The 18,902-nt window shown below is 38.9% G+C and overlaps 1 protein-coding gene and 1 long non-coding RNA gene across 13 annotated transcripts in view; one reads left to right on the top strand and one right to left on the bottom strand.

Annotated features, from left to right (window-relative positions):
• PTPRK (protein tyrosine phosphatase receptor type K) overlaps positions 1-18,902 on the bottom strand; it is a 418,390-nt gene that overhangs the window by 263,657 nt on the left and 135,831 nt on the right. For all 12 annotated transcript variants that reach the window (XM_069787404.1, XM_069787405.1, XM_069787396.1 and 9 more), the window contains exon 3: positions 14,399-14,670. In XM_069787404.1, the coding sequence (XP_069643505.1) occupies positions 14,399-14,670 (272 nt within the window). The remainder of the gene's footprint in view (positions 1-14,398; positions 14,671-18,902) is intronic.
• On the top strand, positions 7,758-8,805 carry LOC138685859 (uncharacterized). Its single transcript, XR_011325242.1, has 2 exons — positions 7,758-7,866; positions 8,176-8,805. It is a non-coding gene; the product is annotated as an uncharacterized lncRNA (long non-coding RNA).

The raw sequence follows: 18,902 nt of genomic DNA, 5'->3' as shown, positions 1-18,902 counted from the left end.
AGAAAGTCTACAGTAATCACCTAAGCCTGGTAGAGAACGTGGGGGTGAAAAACACAGGTTTACTCGCGTGTGAGAGGGTGAGCATGTGAGTTTGCCTTTAAATTCACAAAAAGAAAGAAAGAAAAAAAAAAATCAGAGAAAAGAAAGATTATCTGTCTCCATTCCTGCCTTAAAGACCACAAAGTTAGTGGACTTCAGTTTTTGTGAGGTTTGGGGGGGGGGTTTTGGATTTTCAGATTAAATCCAATTCTGAAGTTAACCAGTCAACTACAAATTTTGAAATTAATCAGGTCCAACCAATTAAACTAATGATTAAACCCACCAAAGTTACATTATATGAGCATAACACATGCTCAACACATTGCTCAAAGGGCATCAATCAGTTGCCACACACACACACTAGATATATTTTGCTGCTGAAGTTTGGCAGATAGAAGATACGATATTCTCACTCATTTATCTCTCTTTTATTGCTTCTTTTCTTGTTCTGTGTTACAGCTCAAGACTACCACCACTTGAATGCCACCACAAAAGCCCTAAGATTTCATTCCTCTTCCAGAACTTCAAAAGTGCAGGAGGAAGGCTGCAATATAGATTTTTTTTTTTGAAGGCTTATGGGCCTTTATGGGCGATGAGTAGATTGAGAGCAGCCCTGCAGAGAAGGACTTGGGGGTGTTGGTTGATGGGAAGCTCAACATGACCTGGCAATGTGCACCTGCAGCCCAGAAAGCCAACCGTATCCTGGGCTGCATAAAAAGAAGTGTGACCAGCAGGTCAAGGGAGGTGTTTCTGCTCCTCTACTCCAGTCTCATGAGATCCCACCTGCAGTACTGTGTTCAGCTCTGGGGCCCCCAACATAAGAAGGCCATGGACCTGCTTGAGTGGGTCCAGAGGAGGGCCACAAAGATGATCAGGGGGCTGGAACACCTCTCCTAGGAAGACAGGCTGAGAGAGTTGGGGCTGTTCAGCCTGGAGAAGAGAAGGCTCTGGGGAGACCTTATAGCAGCCTTCCATACCTAAAGGGGGCCCACAAGAAAGCCAGAGAGGGACTTTTTACAAAGGCATGTAGTGATAGGGCAAGAGGTAATGGCTTTAAACTGAAAGAGGGTAGATTTAGATTAGACGCAAGGAAGAAGTTTTTCATGATGAGGGTGGTGAGGCACTGGAAGAGGTTGCCCAGAGAGGCTGTGGATGCCCCATCCCTGGAAGTGTTCCAAGGCCAGGTTGGATGGGGCTTTGAGCAACCTGGTCTAGTGGAAGGTGTCCCTGCCCATGGCAGGGGGGTTAGAACTAGATGATCTTTAAAGTCTCTTCCAACTCAAACCATTCTATGATATGATGATAAAATCATTCAAATTGAACACACATGCTTTCCTTGATTGTAAATTATTTCATTCCATAAATAGCAACAAACATCTACTACCCCTACATGACAGATGTGTGCCTCCTGTATTTGAAGAATTAAAAACCTGCAGCACTGAAATTTCAGTTACCTCATGCAACACAATAATAAAATAAAAAAAAAACCAAACCTGTCAAGTTATTTTCCTCCAACAGACAATACCTACTGAAGAACACAAAACCTATGAGATAAATTCAATACCTGGCAAGCATAGCAAAGACTACATTTTTGCCATAATTGTCAATTTTGTTATCCAAGACAAAAAGTTGATCACTTAAGAGACACACACACACAAAAATCGATGCTACAAAATTTCTAAAGGTAACAACTCACGTAGGCACCAAACAGGCACACAACACTAGCCTGGTAAAGACAATGATCATCACACTGCAGCAGGACAGTAAAGTGACACTGCCACAACCCCATGAATTCCTCTGCTATTTATTAGCAGGGATGCTCACACAATCTGCCCCCTCCACCATTGTGGAAAATGTTTCTTCACTCTGTCTTGCAGTTGTCAAGCACTAATGCACTATCCCAGCTCAACACAGAGGACAAGCTATGGGCCGAGTTTCCGTTTGCTGTTGCTTGTTTGAGACACAGGCAGAGATGCGGTAATCCTGGTGTTTGCATCAAGGAAACCTCAGTGAGCAACTGTAAACCTTAAAACCAAAAAGGTTTCCAGCTACAGAACCTATTCCAGCAAATGCATCGTACGCAAAAAGGTCTCGTGGACCATATGCAAAAGACTCCAGAAGACTACAAGGCCACAAAAACAAAACAAAACAAAACAAAAAAACACTCCAAACCAAAAAAAACTAACCAACCAACCAAAACAAAACAAAACACCACCACCCCCCAAACCACCAAAAACAAAACACCACGAAAAAACACAGCCTGGCTCACAGGATTGTGCTTCACAACTGACTAAGAATAAGAGAGAGAGATTGCTCTCAAAGAAGAAAATAGTATGTCTGCAAAGACTACAATGCAACAGTTCCTGGCTCTGAGCCCAGAGCACTATCTGCCTGACTGTGCCATCACCCTGCATCCCACAGGGCAATTACTAGTTTGCAAACTTCCCATCACTACCTTAGAGCCAGGAAATTATTCTACTTCAGATGGTGTTTCAGAATATCCAGAATAGGGGTATAATTTACCTCACTCTGGCAGAAGGGGCCAATGAGGGCGGGGGAGTCTTAAAATGCTTTATATTATCTTTTGGGCAAAGGGGAAAATTCAACCATACTGGTTTGTTTGCTTGTTTATTTGTTTAAATACATGAACCTTGCATAATTGATCAGAATGAGATCCTAGTGCAAAGTAATTGATACATTTCTTCCCTCATCTTGGAATGTTGAATATTTTTTCCTTCAGAGCAACCATCTCAGTTGGTTTTTCAATGTCACCTCAAAAAAAGCCTAAACTAAAGAAAAGAAGTACATACAGGGTAGTGAGAATTACAAAGATATAAGGTATTCATTTCCCTATGAGGAGGTCATATCACCAGTCAACATGGGATTCCTATTACATACTACTCTGGATGAAGAAAGCCTTTTGACTTTACTCCAAGCCTCAGGCTTGTTCACCATTTAGCATTAGAAAGAAAAAATATTAAAAAAAAAAGAAAAAGAAAAAAAAACCCCAAACCATCAAAACAACCAACACATTGTAGCATGGTATGGACAGAATTAAAAAGAAAAAAAAAAATTCTTCTAGAGCATTTCATCTTGCCCTAAATAATAAAAGGCAGGAAAGGACAAAAAGAAAGTGAAGTGGCTGCTTAATTGTCAGTATTATTTCTTTTCCAACATATGCATTATTGGGGGTCAGGGGGTTGTGTCACAGAAAATCCATACAACTAGCAGCATACAATGCTTCACAGCAAAAATTACCTAACAATACATCTTATCAGTGATGAATTGATGAGCTCAGACTTTTAAGTCAAAGACCCTGACTCTTCAAGGCCCAATTTCTGAAATGCAGAGATTTTAGTGAACTTTTTGATAATAATTCAATACTGCACTATTACACTTTTTCTCTTATTTACTTTCACTTAGGGGTAGTCTGGAAACCCCTAACAGAGCACAATTCATTACTTAATCTTTTCAGAACCTGTATAATGAGATAAAGTATTATCAACTTCTGCTTTCCTTTAACCATCTACTTGAAGCATGTATCACTGATTTCTGCCATAACCCTCTTTCATTCATTTCACTTTTCATCTGAATAAGAAAGCGTTTTAAAGAACAGCTGAGTGGAAAAGTATATCATTGCCAGCTCCTTGATAGTGTAATATTCGCAATATTTCTTCGAAAGGGAGGAGATCTTGCAGAAGCTGATAAAAATATGACAAAATCTGAGCTTCTTGCATAACAAGCAATCATACTTTCCAACTATAGACAAAAATCCTAAAAAAGAAAAATCTTGACAAAAGGAACCATCCAGAAGTTCTTTATTTACACACCATGATTTAAGTCAATCTCGTATTTCTGAAAAACTGAATTAGGCACTCCGAGGTGGCTGATTAGCAATAGTGTTTTCTCCGCTGCCTCACAGTGCCTACTGTATGACAGGGAGGGGAATGCTACAGGCTTTTCATAATCTTGGTAATCAAGGTTAATATAAAATTTGCATACCACCTTGCCGATGTGTGGAATGTTTCCTGGTAGAGCGCTGAGGTTAAAGACACATATATTTCATCAGAAATTAAACACTGGCTAAAGATATTACATATTTATCTCAAAGTAAGTCTTCATGAGTTTACAGCCAGTCAGTTTCCCACCTGAGACTTTTGGGTAATTAAACATAATTTATAACATGGACTCATAGAGCACATTAACCTCCAAATCTTTCATTGCCTTTGGAAATGCCAAGCATCTACTAAATTTTCATCACCTTGCCCTGAAAATATCCACTATCTTGCAGGGAATAGTGAAAAAAGACAAAATGCTCATCAGCTTCATTGACACTACGCTATTCAATGGAAAGAGAATTGAACATCTTGTACATATAGTCATGCAGTTCCTTACAATACTCCAGTGCTTCAAGTATGACATTTCTACCTTGGTTTTTAAGTTCAGATCATACATCTAGCAAAGGAAACCCAGAACATGGTAGAACAAAAGAAAGCTACTCAGAGACTGTAATGTAACAGAAAGCAAAGTAGTGGAAAAGACAGTTTTGAAAAACTTAAACGAAAAGGGAAGGAGTAAACATAGAAAAGCATGTTATTTTCTAAAAAGCTACATTATTTCTAAAATTTTCTTTTTAGCCATATGAACACTTTAGTTTTAAAATTCTGCAAATTCATTTTTTCTGCAGCATCGGACTAAGGACAGAGCAACATAAGTGATTGCTCAGCCTCCATAGTTCCTTAACCTGTAAAAACCAAGGTGTCCAAAGTGATTTCTTCTACGTCCCTGCTGGAACGAAGTTCTTGGTGTTTTGTGGAGGCAGAGCCGTCTCTGCTTGCAATGGAGAAGTACAACTTGGGTCACTGACTTTGACAAGGCTGACAATTTTTACCTGATTAAGAATAATCTCTGCTGGTTTTAATTGTAAAAATTCTTTGATACTACTTTATCATATTTGCCTTTTTTTGATGTAGCAGACCCCAAAACAAATTAGGTTTCTCCAAAATAGGCTAGCAAAAATTAAATCCACCAAGCTAGTAAAGCTATTATACACATCTCCATATGACAATTTAAAAGTTGTTAAGAAAAAAAAGAAGAAAAAAAAGGGGGGGACACACAACACAACAGACAAGGGAGAGGACAACAGCATGTATCACCATCATTCCCTTATCCCTCAGGAACTTCCTGGGCTCATAAATGAACTAACTCTGGATGGAAAAAAAGCACATTGTGGGTAGCCTGCAGAACATACCCTGCTGAAACGATGCCACAGACCTTAACTAACAGTCAAAACCAGCGTTGTCATTTCTAAGAAAAAAGAAAGAGCATCCATGAAATCTGCAATACTTAGGCGGGACTGAAAACCTGAAGGATGGTACCTCAGCCATGACGGGGCTTGTTTGGGCAACGCTCACTTTCTCTATGCACTATGGTTTTCCAGTTTGAAGACTGGAATGAGACAGTATTTGTAGAAGTCCTTTGAGAGCTGTAAGTGCTTTGTGATCTACAGAACTTAATTATTAAAATGTTGCTGGTAATCACTCTGCTGGAACTTAATCTTTCTTTGTCCTCACCAAATTGATAAACATCTCGGAAGAAATGAGACAGAAATGTGACAGATATGCCTGCACACTTTCATGTTTATCCTAACAGATAGAAAAAGATGGTGTTTTGTTTGTACTAACAAGTCTTGGAGAAGCAATAAGAAAGTTCATTATAAAAAAGCATTTCTCTGAGTAACTCTTCAATAAACTGTATAAAGAAAGAAAGTCTTTTGATTAAGTGCTGTCTAGCAAGTAACAGTCAGGAAGGAGAACACTTAGGGGATTACAAAGCATTTCTGACATGAAAGCAACGTCATTCCTACTTGGAGATATATCCAAAGGGGTTCAATTTTCAATCATTAGTGATAGTGGTAAGCAGTGAGACAGTTAAAAGTGCTTTTAACTCATAAAAACTATGGAGGAAAGAAGGAAAAGAAACAAACAGATGTATAAGCCATTTCTTTGTGTATTAATGAACTAGGAACAAAACAGCTTATGGACAGTCACCTGAAATTCTTAAAAGCCACCAAGTATCCCCAAAGGAGTTATTCCACAAAAGGAGTGCTAAAGAATCATGCACCTACACAAAGAGCATTTCAGTGACTTATGCTACCTACCAAACACAAGCTGCTGCAAGTTTAAGGAAAAAAAAAAGCTGTCTCAGTTTAATAAATACTAGTTTTCTTTAATTATAAAGCTAGCCAACCTTTTACTAACACTTTTTACTAAACAATTTTATATCTCTGCTAGAATAGCAGAGCCACTCACTAAAACAAAATTTCTAATTCATACTTTATTTCTGAGAATCCTTAGAAACTGGAAGAATTTAAAAAGCTTAATTTGTAAATTCCATTTTTTAAAAGTCTAAAAATATGCTCCCCAAGTTAGATTGAAATGAGATGACAAGGGGAAAAGAGTCAAGAGAAATGGGCACAGGGCTGGTAGTGGCAGATGAAGTTAAGTCCTCACTTCTTCAGCCAGAACAAAAACTTCCACAAAATATGAACAGACTGGTTTAGGTAACCACAGAATATAAAAATTACATTTAGTCTGCCTAGGAATACAGAAACAATTTAAGTACACATCCACTTGGGGGGGGCGCTATAAAAGAGGCCTTTGCCCTTTGTATAAAACTTAACCACGCCTTAGCAGTTCAGGCTAAAGGTCTACTTACCCCAACATCTTTTCTTTAACAGTGGTCATAAGGAAAGGTAAGAACAGGGCACGAATGCACATCACTTCTCTGTGCCCCTGTCCTGGTTTCAGCTGGGATAGAGTTAACTGTCTTCCTAGCAGCTGGTACAGTGCTATGTTTTGAGTTCAGTATGTGAAGAATGTTGATAACACTGATGTTTTCAGTTGTTGCTCAGTTATGTTTAGACTAAAGTCAAGGATTTTTCAGCTCTCATGCCCAGCCAGCGAGAAAGCTGGAGGGGCACAAGAAGTTGGCACAGGACAGAGCCAGGGCAGCTGACCCAAACTGGCCAACGGGGTATTCCATACCATGGGACATCACATCTGGTATAGGAACTGGGAAGTGGGGGCGGGGAATCGCCGCTCGGGGACTGGCTGGGTGTCGGTCGGCGGGTGGTGAGCAATTGCCCTGCACATCATTTGTACATTCCAATCCTTTCATTATTGCTGTTGTCATTTTATTAGTGTTATCATTATCATTATTAGTTTCTTCTTTTCTGTTCTATTAAACCGTTCTTATCTCAACCCAGGAGTTTTACTTCTTTTTCCCAATTTTCTCCCCAGCTCCTCCATCCTTTCTCCTCCAGCTATTTTCAGCTCATGAGACTTACTGGACTTGTTTGCCTAATTACTGATTTCTAATAGTTCTCTTCAAGAACTTGTCCAGCATCTCCTTAAGCCTACATACTCCTCTGGCATCCACAACAGCTACTTCAGACAGAGACTTTCATGGATCTACAGCCTGCTGTGTGATTCACCTCCATTTGCTTCTTTTCAGTCTGGCTCCCTGTTTTGCGTTTGTGTGGCGAGGTTTTGGTAGCAGGGGAGGGGCTGCAGGGGTGGGTGGCTCCTGTGAGAAGCTGCTAGAAACTTCCCCAGCTCCAAGTTGGACCTGCCTCTCGCCAAGGCCGAGACCATCACCAACAGTGGTAGCGCCTCTGGGATAACCCAGATAAGAAAGGGAACTTGCGGTTTTGGAAGTGGGATGTGAGAGAAACCCCTATACAGACACCGAGGAAGGAGGGGGAGGAGGTGGATGCCCCTGCAGGCCATGGTGAGACGGCAGGCTGTCCCCCTGCAACCCATGGAGGTGAGTGGTGGAGCAGATGCCCACTGCAGCCCTTGGAGGACCCCACGCTGGAGCAGGGGAAGCGAGTTGTCCTCCCCCTGAGAAGGAAGGAGCAGCAGAGACAACGTGTGATGAACTGACTGCAACCCCCATTCCCTGTCCCACTGTGCCGCCGGGGGGAGGAGGTGGAGAGAACCGGGAGTGGAGTTGAGCCGGGAGGGAGGGAGGGGTGGGGGGGAAGGTGTTTTAAGATTTGGGTTTTACTTCTTATTATCCTTGTTTTGATTTGATTGGCAGTAAATTAAATTGATTCTGGTTTTTTCCCCCAAGTTGAGCCTGTCTTTTGCTCGTGACCATAATTGGTGAGTGACCCCTCCCAGTCCTTGTCTCAAGCCATGAAGCCTTTCATTATATCTTCTCCTCCTCATCCCACTGGCGGGGGGAAGAGTGAGAGAGCAGCTGTGGTGCTTTGTTACCAGCTGAACTTAAACCACAACATTGCCCCACCAGAACAAAAAGGTCCCTAATTCTTGAACTGGAAGAGGATTCCCCTTCATGCCAGCGATGGTTTTGCAGAACTCTATCATATCCCCCTGAACTGTGCCTTTTTCCAGGCCGGAGAAACTTAGCCTATTTGAGCATTGCATCTCATGCATGGCTACAGACTGCTCTTCTGGCACTCAACTCTCTTGCTCACGCTGAGATTTCCACAAGATGACTTTCGCTGTCTCACAATTCAACATCCAAGACTTACAGAGCAAGTTTTAACATTAAGTGGTTGGCTGCTTATCAATGTTTCTTAAAATTTTCAATATAACACTTCCTATATTATATTCTTACCTATTTAGTCAACAAACTTACACTAGTTCCAAATTTTATTGATCCAGTATGTCTTTGATATTATTTTAAGTAATTTTCTGTATTCCAATATATTTTAAATAAAATCCTTTGAAAATATCAGTCCTTTGGAATGCTTCCTTTTTTTTCCAAGACCTTCTCTGGATCTGGATTTTCTTGATGCTACATAGTGTTTAAAGGTTAGAGACCATATACAGTCAAGGTCTTATAAATAGGAAGTGGGAGTTTGGGAGGGTGGCTTTCTTCTTAAGTTGCCTTATAACTCAATTCTACACAGTTTATACAGGCTCTATGTACTTCTGTACTTTCCACTAGCATTTCACTTGTTGCTTTCCTTTCTCAGCTGTATCAACTGACTAAACCAAATTTAATCCCCTGCTTTCCCAAACTTTTCTGCATGCAGCTTGTTTACAGTCTCACACGTCTGCAAGTTTTGAATAGTGATCTGATATCCAAAAAGGCAACAAATTCTTGTATTTCACAAGAAATCTGTTTCCTACCTTATCTGGCATATGGCCCAACTGTACACACCACTAGTGAATCTTCAGTCTACTATTACAGTTTAAAGATGTTTTAAGATCATCCAGGAAAATAACTTTCCAAGATCTTTGAGCAATTCCAACTTCTATAAATCCTATAAACCATCAATATTAAAATAAAAAACAGATTCATTATACAAATCAAGATTCACGATTCAGCAAGAAAATTATTTGGCTTTCTACAGTTTTCCTGCACTTTTTAAAATGGTCACTGTCATGGTTTAACCCCAGCCAGCAACTAAGCACCACGTAGCCACTCACTGACTCCTCCCCCCTCCCAGTGGGATGTGGAGGAGAATCAAAAAAAAGAAGTAAAACTCATGGGTTTAGTTATTAAACTGTTCTTATATCAAGTAAAATATAATAATAGTAATGATTAAATAATAATGATAATAATAATTATGATGATCAAAAGTAATATAACAAAAAGAGACAAATTAGACTCAAGAAAAGACAAGTGACACATAATGCAGTTGCTCACAACCTGCTGACTGATGCCAGAGCAGCGATCCGCCCCTCCTGGCCAACTCCCCCCAGTCATATACTGAGCATGATATTCTATAACATGGAATATCCCTTTGCCTAGTTTGGGTCAGCTGTCCCGGCCATGCCCCCTCCCAGCTTCTTGTACACCTGCTCGCTTGCAGAGCATGGGAAACTGAAAAATCCTTAACTTAAGATAAGCTCTACTTAGCAATAACTAAAACATCAGTGCATTATCAACATTATTCTCACACTAAATCCAAAACACAGCGCTGTACCAGCTACTAAGGAGAAAATTAACTCTATCCCAGCCAAAACCAAGACTGTCAGACCAGAAATCAGAGAATCATTTAGGTTGGAAAAGACCTTTAAGATCCTTAAGTCCAACTGTCAACCACGCCCACTAAACCATGTCCTGAAGTGCCACATCTACGCATTTTCTGAACACCTACAGAGATGACGACTCCACACTTCCCTGGGCAGCCTGTTCCAATGCCTGGCAACCCTTTCAGTAAAGAAATTTTTCCTAATATCAAACCTAAACCTCCCTTGCCACAACTTGAGGCCATTTCCTCTCATCCTATCTAAAGCCACCTGACAGAAGAGACCAGCACCCACCTCACTACAACCTCCTTTCAGGTAGTTGTAGAGAGCGATAATGTCTCCCCTCAGCCTCCTTTTCTCCAGAATAAACAACCCCAGTTCCCTCAGCCGCTCCTCATAAGACTTGTGCTCCAGGCCCCTCACCAGCTTGGTTGCCCTTCTCTGGACACGCTCCAGCACCTCACTGTCTTTCCTGTAGTGAGGGGCCCAAAACTGAACACAGTACTCGAGGTGCGGCCTCACCAGTGCCAAATACAGGGGAAAAATCACTTCCCTAGTCCTGCTGGCCACACTATTTCTGATACAGTCACGCATCATTAGTCTTCCTGAGCTGATAAAAGAATTTCTTCTTGGTGCAGTTCAGTATTTTTACTTTGCTAGCTATAGTTCCAAGTGTAACCATCACTCCTATCAAGCCGGTATCCTAGCCAGCCTCTTTGTTAAACTACTGAGCATCATTACTGTATAATGAAGTTCTAAAGAACCATAAAGAAACCAAATAATTCATTTTTTACAAGTTTGAGGTTTATGGTTCCAAGTTAAGAGTTTCTTTATCAGTTTCTGATCAAAGGTTACAAAAAAAACCCAGAGAGATGTAATATAAAACCAAAACTGGAAAGCCCATGGTTCAGATTGCAAAGTGGACACGTAATTGAGCAAGGATGTGACCCTGTGGTCAAGGAACTTTTGGGAGACAGTGTTCAAAAACAAACAAATAAAAACCAAAACAAAAACCCAAATTCAAAAAGGATGACATAGGTAGCAAGAGAAGTGGAAAATGACTGTGACTCAAGCAGAAAGGAAGAGACAGCCCTCAGCAATTGGATAATTCCTACTATGCAAAGCAGGAGAGAACTTGGGGAAAGAAAAGAAGCATTAGACAAAACAATGCATTCAGACAGGAATAAATATCTCAACTAAAATAAATTAATGAGTTACAGGAGTAACCAACACAGACAACAGAGAGACAAAACCCCCAGACAGTTACAAAGTTTAAACAACAAAAATCCCAAAATATTTTTCCTTTGCAGCAAACTTGAGGCAGGTCAAAGGTGGCGTATTTCCAACAGAGTGATTAAAAAAAGATTCCAGAACTGACAAGGATCAAAATCAAATCATATCCTTGATCCCAAGGGATTCTCTAATCAAACCCTTTTCCTTGACAGTTCATCCACATGTTAAACAAGCAGAATAGAAGATGCAGATGCCTTGCTAGCAGGAGAAATAAGACAGATCATAGTATTACATGACTGCCAAAACTCCCCAAGTGCAAAATACGACAACTGAAGAATTACAGACCCCATGCTTGGAGAAACGCACGGGAACAGTCCTAATGTGGAAATAACAGTAGAATTTCATGTCATACTCACTGTAGACACTAGAAGCTTAAATCATTGCAAAAAACCCCCACATGGACTAACAGGAATATGGAAAGGCACTACTTCAGTTCTTAAGCTCAAAGTTCTTGAACCACAAATAGGCTCAAGGCTGGAAGTGTATTCTGGGGGAGGCATGACCATGAATTTGTCCTGTTCGTGAACTCTTCTACAAGCTTCCGCTGTTATCTGCCATCAGAGACAGGATACGAAGCTAAACAAAAATTCTGTTTGATCCACTAAAGCTATTGTAATAAACTGTACTATGTTTTGTCAGAAAATGAATAAATAATTTTTAAAAAAAGAGAGAAATTGCTCAACAGAATACAGTTAAAGAAAGGCAAGTAAATGGATTATTTAAAAGCAATAATAATAATCCCATAAGTAAAAGGAAATGTTAAGTCCATACAAAAGCATATAAACTGTATCTATACTGTGTACTAGAGTTTCATGCAAAACACTCTGCTCGTTTAGAACAGGAAGCAATAAAGCTTCAACAGAGCACAGCAGAACACAGAAATGCTTTTTAGGAGCTAATTAGCATAGGTGCACCACTTTATTAGTACTATTAACATGGCCATCCTGCTAACTTCCAAGTCACCACACGAGACTTCCTTATAACGTAACCTGTGCTATTCAGCCCCTACCAATCTCTACTCTCTTCCTTCACTTAAAAGTGAAGAAAATAGCAGTGAAGTTGACCTGATTAACAAAGTACATGCAAACAGTTGTGCTGCGCAGTGATCTTTAGCAGTGGCCTTGCTTGTACAGGCAGGGATCCAATTCCCAGTTCAGTAAAGAACCACTTCCATCTTGTCATAAAAATCAGTGTGTATTTCCCTCAGTGCTAGCTAAACTCATTGACCAACAGGTAGATCAAAGCGCTAAAATCATGAGCTAGAGCTCCACAGCAAAGAACTCTTATGAGAAAAAAGAAAAAAAGATTTCCATGCTGAAGAATAACTCAAAGCTAACAATAAAAAGAAAAAAAGAAAAACAACAACAACAAAACCCAATGAAGAGCAATGTTGACTTTGACACCTCAAAGGACCACTTAAAACTGCAAAAATACCAAGCCCGTTTGTGCAAACAAGAGGGCGTGCATGGACAGCATGCAGATTTCCCCTCCTGTCCCTAAAAGCAATTGTGCAAGTCGTACACAAATCACGGCAGGCTGCATTAACAGTTCTCCAGTCCTGCTCCAGATTTATTTTTTAATTTATAAATAAACTGTGTTACACATGATTTCAATACTCTGCTGGATGACCAAGCAAGGGAAAGAATGAATTAAGTGCAGTCTATAGAGAGATAATGTGAAGGCTATAACGCAAGTGAAAAATGGCCATGTTGCTAAGATAAGGCCCCAACCACCAATCTCGTTGTCAAGCCTGGCCATCTGTCAGCAGAAACCAGATTTACTGCATATAATACTGCTATACTTGATTACTACTATACTGCTATAAAAGGCTCCTGGTTTTTTTAAGCACACCAAAAGCTACTTTCTAGCAACATAAAAGGGTTAATAAAACACCTCCTCAGAAGCCAAGCTTTATGAAACCAGGTTTCAGAACTTTAAATCAAATTTCACCCAGTTTCAATGTCACTGATAGATTAAATTCCTTTATAAATAAAAATATTAAAAACAGGGAAACAAAAACTGAAGAAAAATCAAGTGAGAGTAACTTACATCAGTTTCACTGTATAAGTAAGGCTGCTTGCATTGATGCTGATGCTTATTTTTTTAGGGAGATTATTTTCATCGTGGGCAATTGCAAAGAACTTTAGAAAAGGCACTTTAAGAAACATTCCTACAATACCACTAGTCAAAAAAAAAAACAAACCAAAACATTAAAAAAGAGGCCACTTTGCTTCATTTGATACCTAGTCTGGATATCCAAACTGTTTACAAGAGCACTAATGACCTGAAGCATCCTTAGACGGGAGGCCTGTAAGCACTACGTACAACACTGACATAACACCTCATGGTATAACAACTCAGATGAGTGCATCTAATCCAACTCTTCCCCCTCTTACACGCCAGGACAAAAATGCCTGTGTATGAGATTCATCCTTCACATCAAATACCCACTGAGTGAAACAGCTGCAGGTACTTTCTCAGGTTAATCAAACAAATCAAATAACAGCATCCAGTAATAAAAAGACGATTTTTCTCTCTAAACAACAGCCCTACACTGCAGGTGGTTTTGTCCCATAGTGAGCAAACAGGAGAAAAACACGTCCTGAGCAGCTGCTCATTAGGTGAGCACCATTCTGTCTGCACAGCAAATGAAGCAAATGTCGTGTGGAAAAAAACCACAGTTTACAGTCATGTAATTAGACACGGAAACACAGGCATATCCAAAAGAGGAGGGAAGACAGGTACAAATTACAGTTGCACAGGCAATTTATTTCTGGGAGTTTATAATTTTTGATGTTCCTGGACTTTAACCTTACAATTTCTTTTAATGAGGCTTGTTTCCAGCCTATTTTTTTCCTATTATACAGTAACAGGTAACTTTGAACAATCACATCCTATAAAAAATACCCATCCCCAATTAATTATTTATTCTGAACAGAACATTTTATTTAAAGACACTAGGAAAATACTCTATCAGAACAGACCAAAATGAACACAAACTGCATAGGACCTGACCATAAATGTTAAAAAGTGGTGAGAATTTATTGCAAGCTTACCTGATACTCGTTGGGCCAGAAAGTGCTGACAGCCAACTCAGCTCGAAGCCAGTCTTTGCCAGTGGAGCCGGTAACATTCCAGATGGGATTAGCCAGCGGCCCTTTGTTCACCCTCACCAGGATGTTCAAAGTGCCAGGGTTTGCTCCGTTCTTGCTGTACAGAAGGTAGCTGAAATCGATGCAGTGAGTATCATTTTCTTTCATCGTTGGAAGTTGGAGTCGAGTCTTTTCTCCAGGGTCATGGTCTGAGGAAATCACTATCATATATGATCCTAAAGAAGAGGGGAGTGGGAAAGGAAAAAAAACCAAAACAGTAGTAAGGAAGAGATAAATTCTAAGAAACTGATTGTTCACTGTGAAAAAGGATGGAATGCATAGGTTTTCATGTCCCAAAATCCCAAAATTCAACCAGCAAGAAATCCAGCAAGCTATCAAATGCCTAGAAACATCACTAAAGCAGTATCTACAGAAGACATCACATAGCTCTGAGGATCTATCCAGATGCTTCCACCTACAAACTTTTCTTTCTTTTGTTTTAGGATCAGATAATTGGAAAGAGGATCACAGACGGACTGAATAAAAATAATGAGAGGAGCAAAGGATCATCATTATTCTGAGGTCACTGAGGACAAAATTCTCTCAACTTGCTCCACAGGTTTCCTGAAAATGAAAAATACAGAATAATAAGGTCCATGTTCCTCAATGCAGCCTTATCACACCTTTTTCTACCCAGAAGCGGCAGATTTGAATTTTAGATACATTAGCAATAGAAATAGCTCGCTTAAGACAGCAAGCCACATTTGTCCTGAAAAGTTCGGTTTGCTGCTCCATTGGCCAATGGATTTGAAGGGATAACAGAAGTTTCTAGAGCTGGAAGAGAGCACATCTTGTGAATATATTTTACAAGTATACAGAAGACAGAACAGGCTGAGCCTGTCTAGCTACAAAGGCAGAAAGCGGAAATCAGATGTTTAAACAGGTTATACAGGACATAATGCTGAAACAGTTTTTCCTGTTGTTCTGCAGAATGGACAGTAAAGACAGGGCTACCATCTATGCTAGCCCTAGAGCAGCCCAATTTCTTCAAGAGCAACAACTCCATGCCAGGTACTATCTAGTAAATGACCCCACAGAACAAAGCTTCTGAGACGTGCCAGACAAAAGTTTACAACCAAGTGAGAAAATCCAACTCGGTATATAATCTGAATCCTACCCGCAGGAAGGTTTCCTAACCTGAACTTACCTACCCTCCTGCTTAATGATTCCAGAAACTTCATGTTGACAGATATTCCTTCTACTTTAAGTCCTAAAGAGCACCACAATAAAGAGCCCTTCCTCCTGAATTAGGTTCAGATGATGTCCATCAAAAATACAGTTAAAAAAATTAACCTAAATTTTAAAAAATCATAGATTTCTAAGCATTTGCCCAAATGAGTAGTCTCACAGAAGTCCTGAGAGTCTGTACATGAAGGAGCATTTATTGGTGAAAAATCTTCTCTTAAGTATATATTTGTATAAATTATGATCATTCTGTATGTCAAGTTTTGGTTTCTGATTTTTAGGCAGCAAAGAACTACTGTGTTCTAGCATGTCCTAAACAGCTGTATTAACTATTCTGAAAACTGTTGACAAGCTATTGCTCAGGGAAATATAAAAATTTATGTATATGGATTACATGATCTGTATGACATGCTAATTTACTAGCCTGCAAAGCAATTCTGTGCTAAAAAATTTATAACAAAACAGAAAGCAATACTATAGAATGAAAGCAGCTCTTATTAAAGTACTGTGCTGAGATCTTTATTTTAATACTAATCTTAAAAAAAAAGTTTAAAGAAAATTCTACTATAATGTAATATAAGCAACTAGTTCATATTTAGAATTATATACAGAATCCATTATTGGATTTATTTTTTATTAGAGAATTTGGCAAAGTATAATTTTCTGATGGTCTCTTCACCATTAACACCTGTTTATAAAGACACAAAAGAATCATATTATACTATTTAGATTTGCTGTTATTAGAAGTCTTTCATGATTATTGTCTAGAATTAATTGACAATTGCACAAGAGCTGCTCAAAAAAGTGCTTGTAAACCACATCCACTGGTGTGCAGTTTTTACGCCCCTTGACTCTAGAACTCAGTAATATGCTTGTTTGTAATCTCTATCTTAATCATACATATGCTCTTATAAGCACCTGATTATTCATGATTGACACACTACAGAATAATATTTTCAAAGTCCTGTTAATAAATACTATGCATGTGGCTGGGGGACGTTGTATGTCAGCAATTTGGGGATTTCTTCTACGTAAGAGTTAGAAAACTGAGAAGGATCAGGGAAAAATTACAAAGACTGCTTTCCACACTGTTATCACGGATTCTCCATAGCTGTCTACATTGCCTGTTAGCTTTTGTTACATTTATCTTGCAAATATTTTTAAGCAACACACAAAAAGCCACTGATTTTTTCCTACACAAAATAAACATTTATTTTTAACATTTCTAAAGCTAAGATCAGGAAGCAGGTAAACCCTCCAAATTTTCTGAAGGGAATCTGGGGAGGAGAAAGAAAGGAACAGAAGATAAGAATTGACCTTTGCAGAATTTTTGAAATGTTGTTTCTTTCAATGTATCTCGAGATAAAACCATTGGGAGGAAAAGAAAATCACAATCAAATTATAACAAATAAACTAAAATAAACAAGGTCTTATTCCTATGGTAAGGTAATTTGCTATAGGCTTTGGAAGCTCCAACGTACATTTTTCTGCATATCAACACATTTTATAATATTCCAGTTTTTCAACCTCATTTTTCATCATTTACAAATACTTAGCAATAAATTTGCATATATCTATCTACATGTGTTAATGCTACAGCATTTCATGAAAGCTCCAGACAGTTTCAAAAACCATTTATCACAAAGCCAAAGCATCTGTTCAGCATCTCGCAAACTACTTCCCCTCGCCCCCCTTCTTTAAACTTAAGAGGCTATATCCCATGAATGTACATAACCTTGTTCTTTCCTCAGTTGTCTACCTACTCCAAGAAAATCAGACACCTATGCCAAAGTAAACTATACATCAAATTTACATCTTTGAAAAACACAGAAAATATTTTCTTACATCCTTTATAATAAAGTATTCTTTATTTGTAAAGAAATACTATAGGATTGAAAGAGCTGGGTTTTTTTCCCATTTATACATGCTTGTAATAAACTATGTCAAAAAACTTAAACCCTTAAGCAAAACTTAAGCCATACTCTTTTTACAGTGTCTTTTAAACAAATATTTCCTTGAACACTGAAAACTGTATTTTGTAGTACTACGCACGTAGCACAGATTTCTGTGCAATCTATTAAAATAAATTAGGCCACATAAATATGAATAATAGAAATTACAGAAAGGATAGCGTTCGAAACAAAACATTTATAATTAGATGTCCAGCAAACTTTGAGGTAGCATAGCGTTGATGAGATCAAGCTATGAAGTTTTCAGATTTGAAAGGTATTGGCTAATGCTAGACTACTTTATAAAGCAAGGCCCACTAGAAGAAGGAGCACAGTGGGGATGCATCCTTATGAAAATAAGTACTCACAGTATTAGCACCAAGTGCCCCTTCATGTACCAAAACAAATGTACGTATTTCGTAAATGTTATGAGACATGAAGTAAAAAGATTAAATAAAACTAGTGTCAGAAGATTTTCCTTTCTTTTTAAAATAATTAATTAGCTACAGAGAATAGGAACTGTGTTGATTTGAGGAAGAAAGTAATTTATAATGCTATCCAAATAAACATCAAAATATATGGGTATTAAAAACAAGACTTTCAAAGACAACATATGCTCCAGGGTACGCACAGATATTGGCACACAGAGATCCCAGGTGGTCAGGCAGACACCTGACCTGTTCTCATGTACAGCTAATGCAAGCCGAGCTGACCATGTAAATGGGCAGACAGCATTTATTTTTATGTACAAATGATAAAACATAGGCATAACTGCATACGGGGGGGGGGGGGGAATCACACACAGAGGAAATAAGTCTGTAATATTGTATTATTACCAAGTCAAAAGTTTTCTATTAATAGATACACTTAATAAAGGGATGACAAAACATTTCACAGAGCTAACCAACAACTTGGATTATTATTATTATTGGTAATACTGGCAAGATACAAAATCAAGAGGTAGTATGTAAACCTCGGCAAACTTCTTCAAGCAACAGAGAATAATTACACAGATATTTAACATTAAAACAGAGAGAAATAACAAGAGGACAGGTGATTGCAAGCTAGATGGTAAGATGTTATTGGACTTGGTGGAAATGCAAAGTATAAATGAGGGAAACACTCACAATCTTATTAATCCCCAAGATTAACTAACTATTTGAGATTTTGAATAAGAGTGTAGAGCAAATGTTAGAGCTAACTATTCACAATGGTGCTCCCAGCTGGAGCAGGGGAACAGGGTGAGGAGGAAGGAGCAGCAGAGACCAAGTGTG

Source organism: Haliaeetus albicilla, chromosome 7 (genome assembly GCF_947461875.1).
Source record: "Haliaeetus albicilla chromosome 7, bHalAlb1.1, whole genome shotgun sequence".
NCBI lineage: Eukaryota > Metazoa > Chordata > Aves > Accipitriformes > Accipitridae > Haliaeetus > Haliaeetus albicilla.
Note: the sequence above shows the minus strand (reverse complement) of the source record. Positions and strands in the feature narration are given on the sequence as shown.